The 27,847-nt window shown below is 38.4% G+C and overlaps 1 protein-coding gene across 3 annotated transcripts in view; it reads left to right on the top strand.

Moving 5' to 3' along the window:
• The window catches only part of NAV1 (neuron navigator 1), a 2,383,470-nt gene that overhangs the window by 1,990,316 nt on the left and 365,307 nt on the right, over positions 1-27,847 (top strand). For all 3 annotated transcript variants that reach the window (XM_044076515.1, XM_044076516.1, XM_044076517.1), the window contains one exon: positions 21,520-21,703. In XM_044076515.1, coding sequence (XP_043932450.1) covers positions 21,520-21,703 — 184 coding nt within the window. The remainder of the gene's footprint in view (positions 1-21,519; positions 21,704-27,847) is intronic.

Below are 27,847 nucleotides of genomic sequence, written 5' to 3'. Positions count from 1 at the left end.
AATATAATTTTGTTTGTATGCATTATAATATTGATGTAAAATCTGTGAATGCATTGACTAGTGTCTGTGTAAAGAAGACATTTTAGTGATAACATTGCTGTTATTAGCATTTTAATAGCTTTTATTGTTCACTAAATATTTATGTTTATTTCTTTTCTTTTATGTAGCTTTTTCAGAAAGTGCTCTAGAGTGTAAGGATGTGTGCAGGCTTCTAGAGGTATGACGTTCCACAGCACGGAAGTGCCAATGAGAGAAGTTGTAGAGATGGTGGATTGGTAGTCATTGTGGGTCAGGAAGCATGATGCGTAAAAATATGCAGTGTTCAGGCTCCTATATTTTGTTATGGTCAGCATGGATCTTACAGTCTCAGTAAGGAAATCAGTATGCCATGCAAGCAGTTATGACAGAGAGCAGAAAGCTTGGTTTGTTCCTTCCTTAGCTGTGAGCCTCTGACTAGGCCATTTTGTAGCAGTCCTTTTCCTCTCTTAAGTCTTTGCTCAAGTTGTAACAGTGACATGGCCGTATTTCCTTAGTCTATATAATCACTGCAACTTGTGTTGCCTGCAAAACAAGTCTGGGGAGATGTATCCAGCCAGCAGTAAAATAGGTACTTCCTTTAGACTGTAGTAGTTTCTAGTGTTGTGGAGGGATGTGCTGAAATGACTGACATTATGTGAATGTGGCAGGGTGTCTCCCCTTATAGGCTAGATGCAAAAGTCTCTAGGCACATTATGTTCATCCTAATGTTTACACTGTAATGCATTCATAAATGGAGAGGTTTCAGCTGCAGGCAGATGTTATTCTCGCCAGACTTCTAGAGCAGTTGGATATCCCCCACACCAGTCAAGGCCCAAGGTTATCCGCCATGCAAAGGCCGTCAGCAGAAGATTTGGACTGTAAAGTAGAGTGCATCCCAGGCCGTATTCATTTCTCCCATTTGCATCCTAAGTCAACTATTGTCTCACTCTGTCTTTGGTCTCTGGTCGCTTCCAGGCAAATTAAAATAGTGAAAAGTATTTTTTGAGTCTACTATTAATTCTACCCCTTTTGCTGCATAACATCCTTCTGTGTTACATATTTAGTTGCTGTTTGCAGTTTTTAGAAGGCTAATGACATCCCCAGAAAAAGTTCTCAACAATAAAGATTCTGATAGAGAAATGTTCCCAGCACACCAAGGATTATGACTTAGTGATTATTTTGTCAATTTGTTGTGAACATTAAGGTCTCTGACAAAATGACTTTATAGAGAAGGACTATGAACTTTAATACTTTTGCTTACCATTGCAGATTAGTTTGTAATGGGCTCAAGGATATCACCCATCCCAACAGATGACACATTCATTAATTTAATTTTCCCTTTAGAATGTACTTAAAGCATTGGACATCTTCAGTGTTGCATTGCAGTTATAAAATAAGAAAAACATTAGTAAGAGATATAAGTGGTAGAGAGCAGGAGGGTGTTTGACCCAGCCAACCCTACCTAGCTCTAAACTTCCTGGTCATGGTGTGAGGCCCATGTGTTTCTCTCTCTAGTCCAAGTTCTAAATTTCATCTTTGCTTCTGTAAGGTGACTGTAGTATCACAAGCCAGCCAAGCATTAGAGGATAATGTTCTAAATGCTTCACTACAGCCAGATGCTGGTTGTCAGACATCTACAGAGAGCATCTGCCTGCATGAGGGACTCAACAAGGAACCCCCCACCCCCACCATGAGACTGTAGAGATGACAAATGTTGAGCTGATTTCTTTTTGGATAAGCTATTTGTTTTCATTGTTTAGCCATTTCTCCCCTTTCAGTTCACATAATTCTTTGGTCATATACATGTCCAAAGCTAGGCATCTGAGTCTTTCACATCAACTACAAGAGCATCCGTAATTTTTGTTTTGCCCTTTTGCTGTAATAAGTTCCCAGAGGAATATCTGGCAACACAACAGACAATCACCACCTCTTTGACCTTCACCAGTTCCACTAAAAGGAATGTTTACCTGAAGAAAGAGAAGAGAACTTTTCCCAGAGGACTCAGTGGACTCAAAACCAGGAGAGGAGGATTGGGCCCTTTTGGAACAGTTTTGCTGTTTTTAGTTATGGCACCCGATAGTATCTCTTAAGCCTCCCCGTATGAGAAGGTTCTCCTTTGTGGAAATGACTAACTTGGAGTTAGAATATTTCAAGTAGGTGGGGACACTGCTTTCTGTAGCACAGAAAATAAATTGCAGACTTTTTGGGACAGACAGCTCATACCCCTCACCCATCTCTCTCATAATAAAAACCCTTGAAGATATTTTTTATAATATCTCCTTACATCCTGTTTCTAATCTTCCTGTTTGTAGAAGCTTGTTTTTTTGGTTATTTGCATCTTTGTGAAGCACCTTTGGCAGTTGGCTGGCTTGTTTTTTGGTTATTTGCATCTTTGTGAAGCGCCTTTGGCAGTTGGCTGGCTTGTTTTTTGGTTATTTGCATCTTTGTGAAGCTATCCACCACACATGGTGGAACCATGTTGGTTAGCTCACAATTGTTGTTTTTCTGTGTTTGTAGAAGCCAGACAGGTACTACAGGTATGGGACTGTTACAGTCATTTACATAAAATCCATAGCAATGATCATAGCAAAGCTAGCTGCAACTTCAGAAGGTAACCGGCCACTGCCAAGTTTAAATATGTTTTCCTAATGACTGGGACAGTAGAATTATGGGCATTCATTCATCATTCTCTGTTTACTTGCTTAATCCAGTTTAGGATCATGAGGGAGCCTGTTCTTTTTGTGGCACTCAGTTGGCACAAGGTAGTGAAACTTATAATGGGTTGCCAACTCACTCCTAAATGCACACCTGTGAAACCTACATCTGTGAGTAATATGAATTGTCACTAATTCAGATTTGGAAAAAACAGGTTTATATCTCTGCTACCCATGACATCCAAATGTTTACTCACCAAACAGATTTCGGTATCACAAAGATACCCTCAAACAGACTGAATATTTGCCTGAAGATGTTAAGGCTGACTTTTTGAGGAGTAAGGTGGCCAGATTATCTCAGACAGTAATAAGTGGGAAAGCATGCAGTTCTTAGTGGCTCTAACATGGCAAATGCCTGTTCTAGTGCAGGTTCCACTGGAACTGGGATCAACAGACATGCAAGGTTTTCCACCTTATCCTCTGACAGCAGATGTTAATGGACAGCTGATAAATGCAGCCCTTAGACAAAATAATAATTTCAGGTCTCCGTTCTTAGGAAATGTTGAATAAGTTAGAAAAATACGAGTAAAATCCAACAGTAGTAGACCAGGGGAAGATCTCCTCCTACCAGCAGTGGAACTGTACTACTGTGTCCATCTCTCAAAACTTTCTGAGTGGGAGATTCTTCTGTTTGGGCATGAAGTGTGACACTGGACATTAGAGAGGCCAAATGTCAAAAGTGAACTGGAAATGAAAATTTTCTACTCTTAACCCAAGATACTGGTTGTGTGCTTTCAAAACGGGGATGGGGCAGGTAGATGTCCTTCATGCCTGGGGTGAAACTATTTAAGAAAAGTGAAGGAAGGACTGTAAATTGATCATACTGAAGAAGTTTACTGTTTTGAACATGTAAAGACTGGACAGTTCTACAAAAAGAAATTGGCTGAACAGTTGACATCTCTACAGTATCGTATTTCCTCACACTTCTTAGAATGTAAAGTCTTCCAGAAAAACAGCTGCATCTTGCCAAACTGATTCTTGACAATTTGTGGGCTGTATGGCAATGAATGTTACTGCAGCCACAGATGAATACAAAGGTTTTTGTTCAAGGCTGTTTATAGTTTCCAAGAAAAATGACCACCATCCTCACTCTTTTGGGAAGTGGATAAATGTACCCAAGGATGTTCAAAACTAATGAAAATATTTTCCTTTAGGCTGAAAAACTAATTCTTAAGAGGGCGCATGGATCACCATTGGGAAGAGTTAAGTGCAAAGAATGATTAAGAGGTAGGTTTTGGTTAAGACAGCAGGCATTTTATGAAAGTTAAAGTGGGTAAAAAGCTTTTCTACTTTACCAGTCTCCCATTTGGCCTGTTCATAGTGCCATGGATGTTCACCAAGTGCCTGGCTCCAGCTTTCACTTTTCTGTGAGAACAAGATGTCCACATTTACCCATATATGCATGGCTGCCTTATTCAATCCATGTGTTGAGAGGGGGTGAGAAAATCTCTAACCATGGACTTTCTTGATTGACCTACGTTTCTGCTTAAACCACCTATAGCAAGACTGATTCTGGAGATGCTGAAGAGCTTCCTTGAATTTGCCTTGGAATAGAAATGGTTCATCTTTGGAGTTCAAAATGGCCGCTGTTCTGTGAACATTGCTATCACCTAGCTCTCTGGTATACCCTGGATTAAAACAAACCCAGAAGGCAAAGCAGAATTAATAATACAGAACTAACTGTATATATTACTGCTAATATCATCCAGCAAACAAAAGAGGAAGAAAAAGTGACAGATTCAGCTCAGAAACAGCAGGATTAACTAAGATTTCTGAATAACAGCTTAAGCCATGTGCTACTAAGGCCCTGCATCTGACTACAAGATTGGTAAAACACTATACAGCAAGATGTCAAAAGAGGAAAATAATATGGAAACAACAACTAAGACCAAATTCTCAGTACTAGCCTCACCTGAGAAAGACACAACTTCAAAAAGACAAAAGACAACTAAACAAACTGACAACTGTAAAACTGCAAATAAATCCAAGACAGACCTGCCAGCTTATCTGGAAGACATAAAAACTGACTTATTACCTATCCAGCAAGCAGTAAAGGACTTATCATTACAATTTCAAACCTTTGGTGACTCATTCAGCCAAATAATATCCAGAATGGAAAAATCTGAGTCCAAAATAATAGAAAATGAAATAAAAGTAGACTCTTATTTCTCAAAGAACTGATGCCCATGAAAAAGAAATACAAAACTTACAAGCAAAAATAACAGACCTAGAAGCAAGATCTCGAAGGAACAATATCATCATCAGAGGAATACCTGAAACTGTACCTCATAACAATCTAATACCAACAATCAAGCAAATAATAAATTCCCTGCTAGAGGAACCTGAAGAAATACAGCAAATAACAATAGAGAGAGCCCACAGAGCCCTGAGAATGCAAACACCACTGAAACCAAGACATGTCTATATTAAAATATTAAACTATCAAGATGTAAATAAAGTCATACTCGCTGCAAAGAAAAAAGGCACACTCACCTGGAATAATAATACAATCTCCTTTGCTCAAGACCTCCCAATACAAATAAGACAAGCAAGACAACTACTATCTCCATACTGCAGGTTCCTAATAGGGAAAAAAAATCAAATTCCAGATGAAATATCCAAATCAGTTAATCTGCTACATCAAAGAAGTTAAATACATGGTCGCTAACCCCAAAGAGGCAAAAGAGACATTCCTGGCCGTTTTCAAGCAATTTCCACCTTCAGAAACTAAATAAATCCACAAAAAACTATAAAACGACCCTTGGGTGAAGAAACGACTCCATTCACGAGCACTCTAACTGGGATCCAACTCCGAAAGCTTCCCCTTGCTGTCTAGGCCCTTAAATCCACGATGTGAGCCATGAGGAACCCAGGAAAAGGAAGTACAGCCTGGGTAGGAACCAAAAATCAACTGCCGTTTCTGATGCGTGAATATAGGACAGAACCTCCTCCTGGGACATTGGTCTGCAAAGTCAGTCCCTCTACGATTTTGAGGGCTCCATTAAGAAGAACAGTCAGACAAAATGGATCTCAGCAAGCTCCAAAAGATTTTACTGCCTGCAAAACGAAAATTGATCTGCACCAGCTAAAAGAAGAAAGCTGCACCATATATGTCAACCAGCCTGCAAGCAAAACCTTGAAGAAGTAAGGTACTGTTGAACTGAACCATTCACTTAACAGTACACCCAGTGCTGTGAAGATGAATGAAAATCTAGCCTTAAATAATAGGCAAGAAATAAACTGTCAGAAACAGGCTAGTTCATAGATTAATATTGGGGGGGGTGTTAAATGTTTTATGTAAATACTAGAAATGTGTTAAAACATCCTGGAGAGAAGTAATCTTAGGAAAATAGTAAGTGGAAGTAGTATGTGGAAAAACATTGCAGGCACCAAAGAAGGCCAAAATTTGAATAAATAAAGAGGAGGAAAATAATTCAAATGAAAGAAAAAATGTAAAAATGACAAGATTGATTGTTTAACAATATTACTGTGGTACATATATTGCTATAATTGCTATAATTTACTGAGGAATGTATATTAATATGCTGTTTTAAAAAATACTATTAGAAAGAATTAGTTACAAGACAAAAACAATACATGCTGTTCCTTAAATGCAATACCATAATTGTATAAATAGTATGTTGGAAGAGGCTAGGGACATTAAGTAGCAGTGTTTGTTGAGGGAACTAGTATGTTCAGCTTTGTCCGCATTGTATATAGTAAAACAGGGGGGATACTATGGGTTAAATCTATATCTAAAAGGAAAACACATTCCAAGATTAGACGTAAAGGTAAACCATATAATGCACCTTCACCCCCCCCCTCCGATTATTCCTGGTCTAGGGATATAGTGGTTAGGCACAGAGTAGGGACGGGGATAAATAGATGCTTTCCTAAACCATCACACAGTAACACATACAAAGATAACAAAACAAGACTAATATACATGACATAGCTAAGGAATACACCTAATGAATAAATGTGGGAAATGGAATCATGGAACATTAAAGGGCTCCAGAACAAGAAGAAAAGAAAACTATTCTTACACCTTACATTAAAAACCACAGCCAACCTCATACTAATACAAGAAACACACTTGACTGCAGAGCAATGGGCAGAAATTAGCAGAAAGAAATGGATAAGTCAAATCATAGCTTCAGAGGGGAAAACAAACAGTGCTGGGGTGGCCATAATAATTAAAAAAACAATTTAAGGAAAAAATACTTAAAACCAAACCCGACAAGGAGGGAAGATGGTATTACGTAACATTTACTAGTCCTACAATACCAAAACCTATAATGTGTACTTAATGTTTACGCACCGTGTAATAACCAACAACACTTTTTTATGTCATTATACCCAACCTTAAACCAATTTAAAGATCACTACCTAGTGATTGGAGGTGACTGGAACACATATCAAAACCCAGAAAAGGATAAATGTAATCTGGCCAAATCACATAATAAATAAGCCACATTAGCCCTTAATGAACTCAAACAAAATTTCAAACTATGTGACCCTTTTAAATATGGAAACAGTGAAGATAAAACAGGGAAATTCACATTCTATTTGCAATGCCACAAAATTTGGTCAAGGGTAGACTTCTTCTTGATCTCTGACATATTCAGTAACATGGACCCAACAATAACTATACATACCAGGTTATTTTCAGATCACTCCAAAATCACACTGAACATTAACTGGGACAAAAATATATATTTAAAGAATAGGGGTCATAATTGGTCATTAAACCCTAATTTACTTTCCAAAATGGATGTAATAAAAGAAACAGAAGCAATACTAAAAATAGCTCTTACAAGTATCACTAACTCCCAAGTACCAAGTGACATAGAATGGGCTGCAACCAAAGCACAAATTAGAGGATTGTTTATCAAAAAAGCAGCATACTATAAAAAAATACAACTGAAAGAGGAGCATACACTGAAAGGGAAAATAGAGCATCTTGAAAAAGAACTAATAAATAACCCCAAGAACCAAACAGAAGCAGAACTTTTAAAACTGCAAAGGGATCTATATATGTTAGAAACCAAGAACCTATCTTTTTATGAAGCCAGAATGTTAGCCACTTATGCAGAAGAAGCTCAAATACCATCTAGAGCTCTGGTCAGAATTATCTCCCAACACAAAAATGCCTCCAATATATCAGACAAAAACTACACAAAAAATGAAGACATTATTAAAACATTTGAACAAATATACTCTCAAATATATGGAGCACAAATACTACAAACCTCAAAGGAAGATAGAACTCTTTTCCTTAAAAAACTGAAATTCCCTAAACTAAACTTAGACCAACAAAAAAAACTAACTGAAATGATATCCATCAGTGAAATTATTACAACAGTCAAACACTTAAAAGCGCATAAGGCTCCGGATCCGGATGGACTTGCATCAGAATTTTACAAAGCATTTTCCACCTTGATAGCCAAACTACTATACTATATACTGAATTACATAATAAACTATAAAATAAGTCATATCCACTTTAATGGCTCTAAAACCATCTTTATATTAAAAGAACACACAGACCCCAAAAACCCAGACAGCTACAGAACCATCTCCCTCTTAAATATAGATACTAAAATATTTACCTCTGTACTTGCAAACAGAATGAAAAATCTGATAGAGAAAATCATCTCCCCAGAACAATCCAGTTTTACGCCACATAGACAGACTAGTGACAATACATTAACATTAGATGCACTAATATCTTATGCTAACCGATACAATATCAACATCTACACAATGGTAGTGGATGCCCACAAGGCATTTGATAGGGTTAACCTAGAATTCTTACTCCAAACACTACCCTACTTTAATGTACCCAATATTTTCATTCAGATCATCCATACTCTCTATAACAGCCCATACACATCTCTATGTATAAATAAAACTTGGTCAAATAGGATTCTAATAAAAAATGGAACAAGACAAGGATGTCCACTATCACCTTTCCTGTTTAACCTATACCTAGAACCACTCTTTCTATACATAAACAAAATGCATACCACAATCCTCCATCAACACACAACTTCAAAATATACCTCACTGCATTTGCGGATGATCTGAACATGTACTGCACTACACCAAATTCAGATATAAACAAAATAATAGCTGCAATCAAACATTTATCGACTATGTCTAATTACAAAATAAACCTCAATAAAACTAATGTTTTCCCCCTAAAAACACCCAACCTCATTTTACTAATACCATTGTTAAACACAATAAAAATAAAAGAAGAAACTAAATACATGGGAATCACCTTTTTTCCAGAAAAACAAAGACTTCTACCAACACAATGTAAACCTTAAATGGCAAAACATAATGCAAGACTGTAAAAGATGGAACAACCTAAAACTACCATTCTTAGCTAAAGTATCAATAATCAAAATGAGCATCTTACCTAGACTAATGTATATATATTCATGACATCACAGACAATAATACATAATAAATTCTTCAAACAAATTCATACCTTCCTAGTAAAATTTATATGGGAACCCAAAAAAAAAACAGAATCTCCTATCCAAAATTAACACTCCCCAAAAACAAAGGAGGACTAAATTTACCAGATTTTAAAATGTACTACTCTATCATTAACACTAACACAATATTAAGAATAGCTGAACATAACCCGTCAATGGAAAATTGGTCTCCTCTTTGGGTGACAATCAATTATAGATATATTAAAGCTCTAGGTTTCAATCCCAAAGCACTTCCATTCCTGAATCAGAAAGAAATACAAACTTATAACATTATAGAGCCCTTAAAACATTCTATCAACTTAGTGCAAAAACTCTTTCAATTCTTGAACCTTGGACAAGCCATGACAGTACTGCAACCCCTTCATAAAAACCCAAATTTAAAAATAAACAATAAGATGCTGGACTTATATATGTATATATATATATATATATACATACATACATATATATATATATATATATATATATATATATATATATATATACATATATATATATATATATATATACATACATATATATATATATATATATATATATATATATTTACATTTGTTAACCGGGCTAGTCCAACTGGATACATGTCCATTTTCAGTGGAGGCCCGAGGAGAAAAGCATACATATATATATATATATATATATATATATATATATATATACATATATATATATATATATATATATATATATATATATATATATATATATATATATATATATATATATATATGTATATATATACATATATATATATATATACATATATATATATATATATATATACATATATATATATATATACATATATATACATATATATATATATATATATATATATATATACAGATACATATATATACATATATATATATATAGTAGAAACCACCAAGCCCCAAATTATGTAGAATCCACAAAATGACGAGCCGTAGTGCGCTGCTCCAAGAATAAATGTGTGTACCAATCCAGGCAAAGATGAAGTGCTTACAAAGTCCTGCCAAAGCACTTTCGTACATCAAAGGCTACAAGCTCATTACCAACCACTTGTCGGAATAAAGATAGATATAGTAGCTGCAACAGTCTGTTTAGACCAACCTCAGTGTACCTTGTGTTTAGGCTGTAGTCCACTATCAAACCATGAATACTTCTAGGCGAGCTGCTTCCTTATACACATCCAATCTCCATAAGAGACAAACACCATTCGGTTCCTTAGACTCTGTTATACCATATAAACTGTTAGCAGACTGCTTCCTTGTACAAATCCAGCATCAGTAAAAGAAAAAACATTCGGTTCAACCTTCTTTATTCATGTGTGAGCTTTCACGGCAATACAGAGCCGCTTCATCAGACAAACAACAATGCTCTGTAAGAGCTCCAATTTTTAAAAAATACATTGGAGGAAGTCACTCCTACTAACTTCCTGGTATGCTGTGCTAAAGCATTTAAAGTGACAGTGCAATAATAAAATCAAATGATAATATAAAATCAAATAATTCATAATAGCAATGTTATAAATACAAATAGGACTCAAAGAAACTTCATTTTAACAACACATAACACCATTGTTACGAAACGTGTTATACAGATCACACTTAGATTAAAACTTCTTACGAATAACATACTCAAGCTAACATAATGTCTAAGCGACAAAGCACATCGAAATAGCTCTTCTCATATACAAATCCAAAAGGTCAAATTCGAATAATGTACAAGACACATGCAAAAAAGCAACGTCCATATTAGCGGCAGAACCAACTGCATGTTCAAAATGCTGATATAAAACCATTTTGGATGGGGGGGGGGAGGGGGGAAAGAAATAGACAATGTAAATCCTAAGTGTGGGTGTGTCCATGAAACACAAAAACATACCCTGATATGTATACAGATAAACTATAGAATATACAACTAAAAATTATAATAAACCAAAAATTATTTAAAATGCATATAAAATAACTATAGTCTGTGTATATGAAAATCTGTTAACAAATCCACAAAGCAACCTAAATAAATATATTGAACTGAATCTAAGAACATTTAACCAAACTAGGTATAACAAATGAGAATATTAACATAGCATATTCAGCATAGAGTATATAGAACTGGCCTATTGTGGATACAATTGATGAACCAATACTACCAGGTCATGTACATATGGGGGCCACAGTATAACCTTGGAGCCTAAATATTATGTAATCAATTGTTCAAAGTACAAATGGAGAATGTTACAAAGACCTCAATAAATGAGACAACAGAAAATGAGGCCATCTAGATCATCTCAAGGGTCTGGCCTTCAACTGCGGTTTAATGGACAGAACTTCATTAAGGCCTTTCTCCCTATGGGCCGCCAGCCTGCATATCCACTTTAGCTCAGCTTGTTCAGTAAGGTTGACTATATTGCCTAGTCTAGGATTGGGTATCACAACTTGGAGCACTTGAAATAAAAAGGTGTGTGTTGCTCCTTCTCTCATAGTGTGCTTCGATAGAGCACTACATTCTTGTTTTCTAGCTAGGCAATAACAATGGTCCCTTATCCGTTCTCTAAGGGACCTGTTGGTTTTGCCAACATAAAATGAAAAACAGTAGGTACAGTGTGCAATATAAACAATGTTTCTGGTGTTACAGTCACTATTCTGATTTAATGTCCAAAGGTGACCTGAAACAGGATGCCTATAGTAGTGAGATTCATCTACATATTGGCATTGTGCACATCTGCCACATTTATTCGTTCTTTCAAAACCTGACCTTTCTTGAAGCCCTGGGCTTTTACTGTTGCATATACACATACAGTCATGTTGTAAGATGATTTTTATCTGTGACATTTATTAATGTAAAAAGAAAAAGACAAATTATTGAAAAAAAAAGAAATGGTTCATTTTTACCTGCCTGAAGAAAAATAGCTAACTAGGACTTTTTTTACAGACCTGGTCCCAAAGTTCCAAACAACAGGCAGTGATATGCATAGCTCTGGGTCACATATCACCTTCAGCTTGGTGGCACCATTAGTGGTACCCTTAACCAGGCTGCTTATGAAAAAGATACAGTGATATTTCAGGAACCTCTAGTAATAACATTATCATTCTCTTCAGTGGATGACCCCATTTATGTCAGTCATCAGTAAGGAGTTCTCTCTTTTTAATTTCTCCAAATGTTTAGGGTTTCTAATGCAGTGACAGGAATGGACCCTGTTCCTAAGTCACTATGCAGTTAAAGTTATGAAGTTAGTATTAGTGTTACTTCAGTCTTTGATGTTTGCCAAGAGTGCTCTTCTCAGCACTTGCAGTGCACCCAGAATTGCTTGCACTGTTCTCCTGTTAGGCCAAATGGACTCTATCTTAACAATGGTTGTGTTGCATCTAGACTGGAGAATACACTTGCTACAATTAAAGGTGCAAAAAAACCAAAAAAGAATCATGTCCGGTAAGCGCATCATTGTGTAAGATATGATGGTATTTCACTTGCCCATAAAGGCGGTCAGACTGGAGCTAACACCATTGATCCTAAGGGTAATTGCAGACAGCACCACAATGATGTGGTATATTAACAAATAGGAAGGCATTCTTACCCCATCCACAGGTTAACTTTGGTGTATGGTGTGGGAACAATATGATTGTGGTCAAACTGAATAGATTCAGTGTCAGCAGCTATGAATCGAAATTGACTTAAATGTTTAGGTCATTTTAGCATAGGAATGATCTGACACAGAGAGTCCTATTCACCTCAGGTGGAAACAATCAGCTGCAAATATTTTGCTCCAGATTCTCATGCAGAAGGTCTTAGATGGAGGATGCATTCAACATTTTCTGGCATATGGACCTTCTGTGTGCTTTCCTTACGGTACCACAAATGACTGTGAAAGTTGAGACGAATAGGTCAGAAAAAGATATGATCTTGCCATTATCCCCACGATGTGCCAGGCAACCACAATTCTCACCACTAGTTTAGGTGATCAAAAATGGCCATGTCTTCCTTTTACCACATTGCACTTTACTGGTGCAGGGCAGAGGACATCTGGTTCAATCAAATCGCAAAGCCTTGATAATGGCTGTTTGGATTCTCTCAGCTTGGTACCCTTAACATGCTTTTAGAAGCAGCCATTAGCCTTCTACAGGAGGCTAGAAGGCTGAGCACCAGAAAGACAAATTCTCATTGTGGTGCTTATCCAAGAGTAATGCCTAAAAATGTACAGAACTAAAGGTTCTGCAGTATTTGCAGACCTTTTGGTGGGAGGGGGCACCTTACCCTTCTCTCAATGTTTTCCTTTTCAATCATTACCTAATGTGTTATGTTGACTTGAATCTCACTTTGCGCTGTTTTGTCAAACAGTAAATGAGAAGGTATTTGCATACTAATTTTTTCAAATTTTGAAGGGCTATTTTACTGAACCTTCATTCTTGGGATTTGAATGTTGTTATTGAAAAGATTAGTCTTGGTGTTTTTTGTGCCCATTGTATCTGTGGTATTAAAGGACTTGCATGATATCAGTGACAACAGCCAGAAGGGTGTCAGAATTGCAATCTTTTATGTGTAAAGAAGCTTTTGTGGTCTTTCACAAGGACATATTAAAGCCCGAGAACTGACCCCATCTTTATACCAAAGTGGCTTCTGAACCCACAACCAGGTCTTTGAACTGTCGATCTTTTCTAAAATCCTGAAAGCAAAGGGGAAAAGGTCATGCTTGCGTTGGATTTCCACATGCAACTCTGTTGTTAGACTGCCAGAACCAAGAACAACCGTCCAAAGGGTTTCGTTCGTGATAAGTAACGTGGTAGACTGGCTCCATAGCAGATTCCTTCCAAATGACTGGCTAAATGCATTAGAAGAGTCCCTTGGAATTACAGCCAAGATGTACTCCATTAAGGCAATAGTCACTGCTGTTATGTTTAAAGAAATGCGTCTGCTCAGGGCATTTGTCAAGCAGCATAGGCATTTATGCAAGCTCTTTCTAAATATCGTGAACTGCAGATCCAGCCCAAGAGCAGGGTGAGCTTTTTCTGTGCCTTTCTTTAAGTCATGATATAGCGTCTTCCAAAGGGAGTTCTAAAGTACAAACCCCTTATCTTATCCCATGGATGAGGCATTACACTGCAGCAGTATGGTGACCATATAGTACCTTTGTGCGAGTATCTCACCATGATGGCATAGCAGCACTACAGTACAGGTTCCAACCTCCAACCCCTAGACTGTATTGCATACTGCTGGTTAAATCTGTGATTCTGCAGCTCTAATTTTCCCTTTTTGTGTTACGGGAGACTTCTCAGTGCTGCTGATAAGCAAGGTAAAGAAGCAACAAGCTATGGCTAAAGTCCTTGCAGATTTTACAGACTAAGAATTGAAGGCCAGAGATTCCCCCTAGCCAGAGAACACATTTAGATGCTTCACCACCAAAATTAATTGAATAAGTGCATAAATTATTCCTTTTAAGCATTGCATAAGATTGACCACGACTAAAAAACTGTGCCAAGGCAATTGCTCGCAAACAGCAAGAACCAAATAAAGCAGCTAGCAATTGAAGGAAGGCATGACAACAACACCCAAATTGAAAGCAGGCTGTATTAAGCGAATTCAGGAACATAAAACGCAGGAATAATCCACACAGCGTTTTCGTCAGTTAAAAACAATGCTTTTTTTTTCCTTGAATGCATACCAAGGGATGGTAGGGGTGGCATTTAGGAAACGACCATAGGGTTCAAGGAATTATATTGGCAGATTGTACTAGAGGCAAACAAGCCTCCAGGACTTAATTATAACATTTCCATTGTCTATTGAGAACTGCAAAGCTATAAAACAGTATAAATACAATTACGTGTGTATGACACTAGATGGAGGATTTTTCTATTTTTCTTGTTTAAATTTTGGCTGAAAGGATTTCACTTTATTTTTTTAATATATAAAGTTGAACCCATTGAGACATTTTATGTAACACTTTTTATTGAACAAGTTTTTAATATTACCTTTATGGATCATATTATCATTATACAAGGTTTTTAAGCATTTGACTAGAGGGTTATATATTTTAACTTTTTGAATGACAATGTAATTTTCTCATTGGTTGATCAAAATGAGGTTTAGTACTTAACACGCAGCACTATTGCACTTGCTTTATCTGATAAAGTTTGTTTTTAACTGATAAAACGCTGTGCGGATTATTCCTGCGTTTATGTTCCTGAATTCGCATAATAAAGCCTGCTTTCAACTTGAATGTTGTTGTCAAGCCTTCCTTCAGTGCTAGCTGGTTTGCTATTGCATAAGATTGACTTACAGGTCAGATTAAGACTTACATTGCAGAGAGCATCACCAAAAGCTTTGAAAATCAGCTCAGAAGGGCAGACTTGTTTCTCATGGAAAATAAGCTATACTGCAGCAGTGATACTTCTGAAACAGTTGCTTTTGTAGTGAGTTACTCACACAGCTGTACTACCTAAATCAGCCCTCATCTTCCTAACCCAGCCAACCTGCCTACTGAAGAATGCTTTTAAGCTTCATAAGATGTTGATGTCCCTACTGCTTGTAAATTAGCACAAGTGAAGGACCCCACTAGTCCATCATTTGCCCTCCTGATTATGGTTATGGGTTTTTGGGGCAAATATTTTCCAAATTTGCCTTGGCTTGGGAAGTCATCACTAAGGATCAAGGCATTGTAGATGTAGCCACTGTCAACCACCTGATAACTCTTGTTCTCCCCTCTCATGAAGAGTACTTTAGACTGGTTCTGACCTCCACAGGGGGCTTAGGCCTGTGCTGCTGTATGTTGACATGATGATGGCTGTTGACACAACAGTGTCTGGGTATTTCACATGCGTTTTATTTGCTTTACAGTGCTTAGTTGTCATGTTCACTATAAGATACTGCCATCTGGATTTCATTCTGTGCCAAGTTTGTTTACCAAGTTGGAACTGAGTGGTGGCCAACTCTGTTCCCCAACTATATCCTGGTGGCTCTGCTAAGAGTATTGCCTGCTAATTTTTCTGGCGTAGTCTCTCAAGAGGTTGCAGTCCCTGTGGGTAACCATAAATTTGGAGAAATCCTTGCTGATTCCATCTCTAAGGACTCTCTGTTCATCAGCATGGCGGTGGACACACTCCATTTCTGGTTGTTCTTGCCTGTCATTAAAGCCTATCAGGCCATAAATTTGTCAACTTGCTATGATGTAGAGGGGAAGATCCAGGCTTTGGAGTCTTCTGTGCTTCTTAGGCTTAACAGCTGTCACAAGCTTCATGGCGCTGCTGGTACAGCTGAAGATACACATGTGCACAGATGAAAAGCAACTGCATGCCCTTGGGTCTTTTCTTGCCGCCAAACTTCTGTTGCCATACTGTGGAGTGGTAGGTGTTTACAATGACCCTTTAAGTGGACCACCCATCCTTACAGTTGAATTTGTTGAAAGTTCTGAAGATTGATGCTTTGCTGGTGGGTGAAGAGCTTACTTTGCCTTCTCCACATGTCAACAAAGTGGTGTCAGATTTCACATCAAGCAGCTTGAGCTGTTGGCAGCTTTCCTTGTCCTAAAGGCCTTTAAGGAGAAAGCCACTTCCAGGGGATACCTCTAATTCAGTCTGCAAGGGGCATCTGTGTCAGTAATTTACAACTCAAGGTAAATAAATGTGCTGTCAGACTTATTTTTGCAGTTCGTAGGTGATTACTAGGCTAATGACCCTAAATGGGCTTTTTAAGCCTAGCCATGCTCTCCAACTGTATTTGACAGGTTATTATACCACTTTTTTTAAAGGGATTATTACTTGGATCCTCTCCTAGAACTGCAGATCTAGTAGAAATGTCTGGGTCATGTCTCCTTAAAGTGAGGCCATCCTATGACTAATCTGTTCAGAGCTCTGTAGGCTGCAATAGTTCCCTCTCTCTTCCTTGATGCAGCAAAGCAAGGTGGAGCTTTTAGTGGACTTGTTCTCTGCCATGACAGCAGAGACTCCTGTATGCCCTTCACTGTTCCACTGTTTTTGTACTTCAACACAAAGTTCAGGAAAGGAGGCCAAAGCTAAAAAGAGTGTGGTTTCAGGCTTTTATATCCATGGTAAAAGTGGGAGACTTCTGCTAGCAACTAAGAGAGTCCCCCCATAGTCAACAGCTCTGCTTCAGGGTTTGGCTCCTGTCTTAAATCTAAAGATCGTGTTGGAACTTCAAGCTAGGAGTATCACAAGTGACTTAAGCTACCAGGAAGCCTTCCACTAGGCAGACTTTTTCAGCTGCATACAAGAGGTTCTCCATTTATGTGAAGTAGTACTTAATGTTGTCCAGTCAGGTAGTTGAGACTTATGTCAGGCACCTTTACATCTTGTGCATCATTTACGGTCAGCTGGAAGTGTCCACTATTTCTGCCCATCATGACCTTGTGAATGATAGGATTGTGGCCAAACATGTTTGTCAAACAACTCTTTGAGTGGCTGCTCCATTTCTGCCTGGCTTTGAAGAACCTTTCGCTTTGTGGTGTTTGAACTTCAAAATTAATAGCCTTTCCCCAACCCATTCAGCATACTAGGTCTTATCTTGGGAAATTATTTTCTTCCTAATGATCATCATTCCTCACAAGATTTAGAAGCTAGGAGGCCTTATATGTATTTATTTTTTTTATTTGTCATTTGTTAACCAGGTTAGTCCAACTGAGTTAGTGGCCCGTTTTCGGTGGAGAGTGAGGAGAAAAACTCCAGACAGTTATTACAAAGTTACAAAAAAGAAAATATCTGACAATGAAGTTTTATGCAAACATTAGAATAATAGAACATTAGAAAAAGGCCTGAGAATGACGTTTACATAAACATTATAATAATGTGCATAACATGCAGTACAAAAGTTAGAATTTTTTTTATCAACAAAAAGAGAAAGATATGCAAATGAGATAGGACACTTGCAATTGGTGGGTGTTAAAAGTGTGAGAGGTGGTAAGGTGGGATTTAAGTGGGATCATTGCAGTGACAGGTGTTGGCATTTAGGAGGAAATTTTTAAATTCGGATTTAAGAGTTTATGTTCGAAATTGTTCGGATGTTAAGGGGGAGTTTGTTCCATGCATGGGACATACTATATTTGTAGAGAGATTTACCAGTGTTTTTGTTTGGTTTATAGGTGTCCAGATGGAGCTGGTCAGAGCTGCAGAGAGTTCTGGGAGGGATATAATGTGGTATTGGTGAAGACAGAGCAGGACAGGAAAGGGATTTTAAGAGTAGAGTGCGAGTCATTTGCAGCTGGGAGTGAAACAGGTGCTGGGGGAAGTCAAGCCACTGGAGTTGTTTTAGTGCATGGCAGTGATGAGATTTGTACAGTTGATTACAATCAAATCTTGCACCACTATAGTATGATTGACAATAGGATAGATTGTAGATGTGAAAAGATGGGAGAGGCATAAAGCAGACACGGAAGCAGGAAGGCCTGAACTAGTTTCTGCCTAGAGTCAGGGGCTAGGTATTTTTTATGTCTGTTGAGTAGGCTAAGTTTTTGATAGGTCTTTTTGATACAGTGCTGAATATGGGTATCAACATTTAATTGGTCATTGATAATAACACCAAGAAGTTTAGTATGTGGGTCAGGTTGTATGGTGGCATTGTAGAGAGAAGAAATGGTGAAGATTGTTTTGAGGTTAGAGAGGGTTTTGGAAAAAAAAAGAGTAATAGCTTTGTTTTTTAGGGATTTAGAATTGATTGTCAATTAGCTGTTTTTTTACAGATAGGAAGCTATGTTGAGTAGTAGAGAAGAGCTTATAAAAACTGTCAGAACAGGTAATAAGGGTAGAGTCATCTGTATATTGTTTCATGGAGGATGCTGTACAGGAAGTATGCAGTTGGTTTGTGAAAATATTTAAGGGTAGAGGGCCAAGAATTGAGCCTTGAGGCACCCCAGTTTGGATTGGTAAGTAAGGGGAGCAGGTTGCCTGCCATCTTACTAATTGTTGTATATTAGTGAGATAGCTAGTGAACCATTTAATAGTAGAGGGAGATAAGTTGAGTTGTAATAGTTTATCAAGAAGTTTGGGTTGTGATATGGTATCAAATGCTTTAGAAAGGCTAAGAAAGATGCAAAAAACAGTACATTTTTGTCCATGGCTTTGGCAATGGTTTGAGTAAAGGACAATAGGGCAGTAGATGTACTGCGATGGGGTCTTAAGCCTTGTTGCGTATGGGTTAGGAGGTTATTATCTAGAAGTTACTTAATAAGCTGTCTGTGAATTGATTTTTCAAGGAGTTTAGATAGCAGAGAGAGAATAGCAATAGGTCTGTGGTTGGGATGGTTCATTGTTGTTGCCTCCCTTGTGTAATGGAGTGATAAAGAATTATTTCCATATATCCGAGACAAGCTAATAATGAAGGTTACTGCATTTGGTCTTTAACAAAGATAAGCCGCTGCAATCCATGCTTCTTAAAAAGTACTTTCTGCAGTGTTCCAGAACCAGTTAATTTCTCTCTCTTTTCTTCTCTGGGCAAAAACTGTCAGAACCATTCGCATCCTGAATGGATGCCATAAGCTCTGATTTTACGTTAAGCAGGTGCACAAGTTTAGTAAAACCGAGTGGTGGTTTGACTGTTATAGTGTGGGAAGGGAAGAGCTGACCGCTGGCTATTAAACCTTTCCTGGTGGGTTCCCAGCTGCTTTATCTTTTGCTATTAGTTACCTTGTAGTCTAGTGTAAAATACTGTCATCAAATACCAGTGCAGTGCAGGTGTAACTTCTAGTGCTGCTTCAGTAATGTATGCACTGTAGGAAAATAATTCTCAGGTTAGACCTTCCTGAAGCACTATCACCTCAACCACAAGTGTAGGAGTCTTCCTCACGAGCATCTGCATTTCAGGACTCTGCCTTCTGATTCTGATGGCCTTCAGCTTCTTCCACTGTAGTGAATTTACTGCTTGAAATTAATTCCAGTCACGGACTCACCAAGGAAAGGTCCTCAGTGTTGGGTACAACTCGCATGCTATTAACCTCTCCTCATTCTTGGGTAGAACCCATAGGTTATTAGCTTGTCCTCAGTGTTGAGTATAACCCAAAGGTTATTCATTTACCCTCAGTGTTGGGTTTAACGTACTTGTTATTAACTTATCCGCAGTGTTGCCTATTACTCATATGTTATTAACTTATCTTCTATGTTAGGTATAACTTATGTGGTATTAAGTTATGCTATTTACTCACCAGTTGATCTGCTAAGGGCAAGAGGCTCTTTCATAAGTCCCAGATATCTTTTTCTGTCTTCACTTTGCTTAGATTTGCCCCTCTATACAGCCTCAGGAGTTCGTGTTCCCTTTAAACCCAGTTTATCTTTGTGTATTACTTGTAAACAGTTTAGATGCTTTTCTCTGTAATTGTTGGAAATATGATTTGTTCAACAGTTCAGACTAGTTGGCTCAGGGCTTTAGCATGTGTTTTTAGTGTGGTGGAAGATATCACAGCATGTATTTATGGTGTGGGAACATATAAGAAAAAAATGCTGAAGTGGAATAAAAGAGAAAGTGAACTTAGTTGCAGACCCACCAAAGATGGCCCCAACTGATAGGCTAAGAATAGCTCTGTTATTTCTGGGCCATAGCAAGCAGCTTTACCAGAACAAAGCTCCATTTGCAGTCTGCCATCTGCTTAGCTATGCCATTTGTGGGAAGCCAGAGAGGTCTGTTCTTAGGGAATTCACACAGAATCTGTGGAAACCTTAAGCACAAACCAGCAGAACTCCAGGTTCCTTATGCAGAGTCCAAAATTTCTGAGGATTTCCCAGCAAGTAACGTAGTAGCAAGTTTTGTCAATCATAGTATGTTGTCTGGACTACATTACAGCACATCTGGAAAGTAGGAAAGTTACACATTTGCCATAGTTATTGGAGCTTATCATGTGGTCTGAGGAAAAAGTGTTACCTTATGGTTCATGTTCTTAGTACAACTGGATGTGATGTGTTATCAGTGTCAGAAAGGAACTTGGATGGTATCCACTTCTGTCACATTGCTTTGAACACATGATGCCAATGACAGAGCTGATTCTGTCATTTGTCCTCAAATTGCTCTGCATGCATGATGGCAACTTGTGGTAAGTTGCCATTTATAAGAGTAGCAGTACCTCTCATACAGACTTATTTGTGTGATAAGAGTGTTCTGCTGAATAGGTTTGAGCTGCTGCCTGAGCTGTTAATGAAGTTTTACACTGCTTTTAACTGCCTAATTTCTGCATTGTATAGGTTATATGCTGTCTGCACAAATGATGTAAACTAAGTGCACATGTATGTACAGTACTGATTTCTTTAGGTAGGAATGTATTCCATCAGTGAGGCATTAGTTGATGTGTAGAATGTCCTTCACAGATGGAAGTGGATGTTCTGAAGGCAGAGAATGACCGGTTAAAGGTTCATCCAGGATCAGGACCAGGATCCATTCAGACATTGTCACAGGGTATTACTACTTCAGCCATATCTTCTCCTCATCGGACACTTGGCCTTACGCTTGCTCATTCTGTCAGCTTGAGCCTTACAGAATCAACCGACACAGGTAAGTTAGTTCGGCTTTCCTTATTTATGACTTGCATGGATCTGTTAACTGCCTGCTATATAGTTGTATGTCATTATTTCTAACTGTACTGAATACACATTTAAATGTTGTTGGGTTATGAAATTACTTAGTAGATCAAAGGGTGCTTGTAATCCAACTGCTCCTTTGCTAGCAAGTTAGAGCAGCATTGTCTCCATTGGAATACAGATGTTCTTCGTGTTTCACTGTTGCAGTCATTACATTTGGGTAATCTGCTGGCAGGTTGCCCTCAGTCGGCCTGAATAACAAAGTCTTGGGTCCTGCGTTGGTTGCTGTCTCCTCTTCTATGACGTCAGGTCGTCAGGGTTATAAAACATGCAGCCGACGCTATTTTATTCAGTCTTTCTTGCCGCGCGGTGCCCGAAGCAGAAGTAGTGCGCAAGTGCCAGTCGGCCGACTCCTGAAATGTTCGCATACGAGTTTCAGAACCGAAGTCTTCAATCTAAAGCTAAGTACCCCATTGGGAAAACTTTTTCTTGCTCCTTACCGATGTCAGTAAAAGTTAATAAGTGCATTACTTGTGGGAAGCAAATACCTCATAAGGATTTTCATTTATACTGTATTCCTTGCCTAGGCCCAGATCATAACGTGCCTTGCTGTCGGTTTTGTGCTAGATTCTTTTTGGTGTTCCCAAATTACACAAAAACATTGGTAATCCACCAATGAGACCATTAGTAGATGCAAGGTCTAGTCTAACGTACCCTTGGGCGAAATGGGTAGATGATACCCATAAAAAATATGTGACCTACGAACAACAAATCTGTAAAGACTCTTAGTCATTTTTAGCCCAAATTAACAACTTGGACTATAGTCATTCTTTGAATTTCTTAACCATTGATGTCCAGGACCTTTACTCTTCAATCCCACATGATGAAGGGATTGAACGGACCAGTAGGCTACTGAGGGACAAGGGAGCACCATCAGAAGAAGTAAACCTATTAGAGGAAATGTTAGACATCATTTTGAACAACAATTACATTACACTTAACAACAAATACTTTGTCCAAAAAACAGGAGTGGCAATGGGGTCCCCATGTGGTGCTAGCTATGCAAATTTGGTTATGGCATCATGGGAGCATGAGTTTATCTTTAATAAACCTGATATGGTGACAGGGATGATGCAATAACATTGGTAGATTATTTTAAAAGTACAACTAGCTTCCTTTCTTTTACATTTGTCTTTGTCACAGACCAGATTTCTTACCTTGATGTTGATTTGAGCAAAGACGAAACAAAACATTCATATGTTTCTAAAATCTATAGAAAACACACATATTCCAATTCTTTCCTCCATTACAGCAGCTGTCACCCTTGGCACCAGAAAAAATCTATTGTCAAGGGACAACTTGCGAGAGCTGCTCGTATGGTCACACTTGAGTCAGACTTTTTATACGAAAGAGGACATGTTCCTCAAAAGGGGTTACCCTGAGGACCTGATAGACACGATCTGTGATGAAGTCACCACTAAGAGAGAACAAGGCCTGTACAGGCCAATTCTTAGTTTGAGTCTCAATAATACTGGAACAATTGATTCTAGTCGTCCTGACAAATATGAATACACAGTTAGTCTGATTACCCCTTTTAGTAGTGATGCTAAGGAGATAAAGTATACAAAAATTGGGAAATAACTAGAAGAGATGCCCATATTGCTGACAGGTTTGAAAACAGCCCTTGAATTACATACAAGCGTGGTACCAACTTGAAAAGTTTATTAGAGGTCAACAAACCAGCTTTTAATTAGAAATGTGGTATGTACAAATGCCAAATGTGCAATTACTGCAAGCACATGAGTACAGGCCAGGAGGGAATTATTAGAAACACTACTTACAAGATCCACTCTAGGTTTACTTGCCAGTCTAAATCTGTGGTCTTTGTGGCCCAATGCTCAGGTTGTACCGCTTTCTGTATCGGTAAAACCGACTGTAAGTTGAAAGAACGTGTTTATGAGCACTTGTATAAAATCAGAAATCAAAGCTTAGATAATGCTCTGGCAAGACACATAGCATCATATCCACACCATTCTTTCTTATTTAGAGCCATTGACTCAGTGGTTGATGACAATAGAGGTGGACCTGCATCTTTATTATTGGAACAATTTGAATTGTGTTGGTTCATAGGTTGGTACTAGGCTATCGGTCCTAAGGCCTATGCAAGCCTAGCCATAACAATTCCCTGGAAAATTTTTCCCACAAAATTTACTTCTCTGGGCCCCTGTCTAGCAGGGCGAATGACATGATCCCCGGGGTGGCAACTTCGTACTGGATCTTGTTTTAATCCAGGTTTGAATGAAGTAGTATCTTTGGCATGTATACTTAAACTTAGGAATTTGAGACGCTAGCACACCATAAATGTTTATACATGACACCCTTGTTACCTTTTAGAGAAAAGAAAGTGTAACATTTAAACCTATGTTATCAGGACTGCAATAGTATTATTTATTATTTTATTGTTTTTTCTTAGTTTTTTTCACTTTGTCTTTGCACCATTTCTTTTGTTAGACCCTTGACATGTCTACTTGTTAGCATTTAGGCATTTAGTTGATGTAATAGTAATGTGGCAGCTGTTTGTTTCAGACTTCAACAAACTTCAGTGTTTCTTTCAGACTTTAACTTTAGTTTTGTTAGCACTGTTGTTAACAACGAAGCCTTTTATTTCTTTAATTATTGATTACTTAGAAGAGGTAGAAATTTGTTGCAAATATATGTAACATGTATTTTGAATCACAACTTCTTTACCACAGTGAGCAACGTCTCTTTAAGTTAATTGAATGTAGCTTGTGTGGCTTACAACGCCCACTTTTTTATTTAGTATTTAATGATGAAGTTTTTATGACATTTTTTATCTGAAGAAGTCCTGCTAGTGAGCAGGACGAAAAGCTCTTTATGTTTATTGTTGGCTTGCAGTTTGTGTGTACTTTTCAGTACCTTGTGAGAGTTTGCTTCTGGATTAAACACCATTGGTTTGCTTACTACTCTCATAGCCTCCTTCACCAGTTCGTTGTTTTTACCTTCAGCAGTTTGATTGTGGAACACAGCTTTGACTTACCAAATACATCTTCAAGCTCAATTCCTGCCAGGAAAGCAAAATACTCTGGCAGACAACCTAAGCAGAAATCTTATGGACCTACACGAATGGAAACTGGATCCACAAATCTTTGGCATGTTAACACGGAAATCAGGGATCCAGACATAGATCTATTTGCCTCTCCACAAAATTATCAGCTGGACAAATTCTGCACAAGAATTCATCACAAAAAAGCATGGAAAGTGGATGCCCTATCCTTCAGTTAGAAAAACCTATTAGTCTATGCCTTTCCCCCTCTGCCTCTTCTGTCCAAGGTCTTACTAAAAGTCAGACAGGAAAAAACAAAAATGATCCTAGTTGCTCCAGACTGGCCTCGAAAACACTGGTACCCACTTCTAAGGAATATGTCTCAACTTCCCCCTTGGTACTTGCCTCAAATACCTCATCTAGTGTCTCAGCAAAACAGCTGAGCACACTCAGCTCCAAACTCTGAACCTTGCAGCATGGCTGATCATTTAATTATTCAAACACCACCTCTCATTAAATCTGTAATGGATGTCATTTTGGAAGCCAGAAGGCCTAGTACCAGAAAATCTTATGCTGATAAATGGAAGAGATTCTGTGCTTGGAACCAAACACAAGGAACAGATGCAGCAAAGTCCAATGTTCTTCAGATTTTACAATATTTGACTGAGATGCTTGACAAGGGCCTATCTTTTTCTTCAATAAAAATCCATGCCACTGCCATCTTGGCTCATTACAACACAGAGCCTTCCCTCTTTTCTCATCCTCTGCTTAAACAGTATCTTAGAGGGGCCAAAAATGTAAGGCCTCCCAGAAGATCACCAACTCCTGCATGGGACCTCAATTTTGTGCTGGAAAATCTCACCCTACCTCCTTTTGAACCAGCAGCTACTGCGGATATAAAATTTCTATCTTGGAAAACAGCTTTTCTCTTGACAGTCACTTCAGCAAGAAGGGTTTCAGAAATACAGGCTCTCATGGCTGTGGAGCCTTTTATTACATTTTACCTGGACAGGGTGTCCCTCAGGACCAATCCTTCTTTTATGCCCAAGTATCCAGTATGGCTCTTAACCAGACAGTCCACCTGCCAACTTTTTACCCAAATCCGCAGAACAAGGAGGAGCGGATTCTGCATTCATTGGACGCGTACACAGACAACTAAGATTCTACTTGAACAGGACCAAATCTCTAAGAAAGTCTGAGCAACTACTGGTAGCATTTGCTGCAGTGTCAGAGGGGAAGGCTATATCAAAGCAGACTATTTCTAAGTGGATAAGCCACTGCATTCGTTTCTGCTACCTGCACCATGGTAAACCAGTGCCCAATGGGATTAGATCTCATTCCACCAGGGCTGCCTTTACCTCAGCAGCTTTTCTCAGAGGGATTCCAACCAAAGACATTCTAGAGGCTGCTACTTGGAGCTCTGTTCATACCTTCACAAAGCATTATCATTTGCTTCTCTTCTCCAAATCCAGGGCAGGATTTGCCACTGCAGTTCTGCAGGGCCTTATAGCCACTCCTAATGCTGTTTAGCTCCATCCTCCCATCCATAACTTTGGGATTCTACCCAAATGTAATGACTGCAACAGTGAAACACATAGGACATAGTACAGTTGTGTACACTTACCATAAATGTAGATGTTCTAGTGTATTCACTGTTGCAGTCCGGGTTACACACCCGCCATCCCACTTTTTCCATACCTTTTCTTTCCTTCACTATATACTAAAGCCTTTGTGGTGTATGTGCTGTTAGATGAAGGTAAAGTTTATGTTGCTAAAAGTGCATTTACATATATTTCTGTTTATATATATATATATATATATATATATATATATATATATATATATATATATTTTTTTTTTTTTTTTTTTACTCCCCATTTGGGGGGCACCTGACATCTGGGCCAAGAAAAACTGAATAAAATGGCATTGGCTGCATGTTTTATACCCCTGACGTCATGGAAGAGGAGACAGCAACTGACGCAGGACCCAAGACTTTGTTATTCAGGCCGACTGAGGGCAACCTGCCAGCAGATTACCCAAATGTAATGACTGTAACAGTGAATACACTCGAACATCTACATTTATGGTAAGTGTACACAACTGTACTTTATTCCTTCTGCCTCATATCCGCAGCTCCTGACAAACAAGCCTGAGAATTCAGGAATAGTTTCTAGTATATGAAAAGATTTTGCACAGCTCTTTCACCATTGTTCTTCTTGTTAAGGTTGCATAAATTTCTTTCAGTGAAAACCTTGCACTTGTGCCAGGCTTTTACATGTCTTGTTTCAGGGCCTGTAGTCTACAGTCACATAACTTGTGAAGATATAAAGTCCACCCCACCCCACCCCCATTTGGGGGTAATGATGAATCTCAAGTAACAGAATGATTTGGCAGACACTTGTGTACATGAATACCGGGCTGGATACCATAAAGAATGTGTAACACCATCTGGAGCCTCTGCTCTCTTACTACCCAGTGTGGTGCTCTCTAACAACATTCTTAAGACTGAACAGAGCAGAGCCTCCCCCACTACTGTAGAACTTGAGCATCAGTTGCCTACTGTTACTTGTGGGGAAATCCTTGTGGTTGCAGAAGGGGTGTACCTCAGTTATTCGAAGTCCAGTACCATATATCAAAAAGATGCTACAATTTGAGGTGGTTCAGATGAGATATGAGTAAATACTTTATGAAAAAAGTAAGATGATTGAATAGATTTTTAAAGCAGAGAGTGAATTTATGATTGCATTCAAGAGACAAAAAGCTATCCTTATGAGGACTTTTGGGAGGGGGAGTGAGCTGTGTGTAGTAAACATATACTTTCAGCTTATGGAGCAGATAATGGAAAGACAAGCTGGGCTTTGTCTGCCATAGTAAAGGAGATAAACTGCTGTTCAGAATATTGCTTCAAGTCTAGCAAATTCTTTTCCAGAAGTGATAGCAAGTTCCCACAATTTGCAGTGACGCACTTGCTTGGGGAAGGTGGATTGTGGTGGCCTCTCTTTCTGCAGAGACCTGGTGCTCCAGAGTAGTGACCTAGGCCACTCCCCCAAGAGC

This window comes from Protopterus annectens, chromosome 7.part0, assembly GCF_019279795.1.
Source record: "Protopterus annectens isolate FY-2018-M chromosome 7.part0, PAN1.0, whole genome shotgun sequence".
NCBI classification, from domain to species: Eukaryota; Metazoa; Chordata; order Ceratodontiformes; family Protopteridae; genus Protopterus; species Protopterus annectens.
Note: the sequence above shows the minus strand (reverse complement) of the source record. Positions and strands in the feature narration are given on the sequence as shown.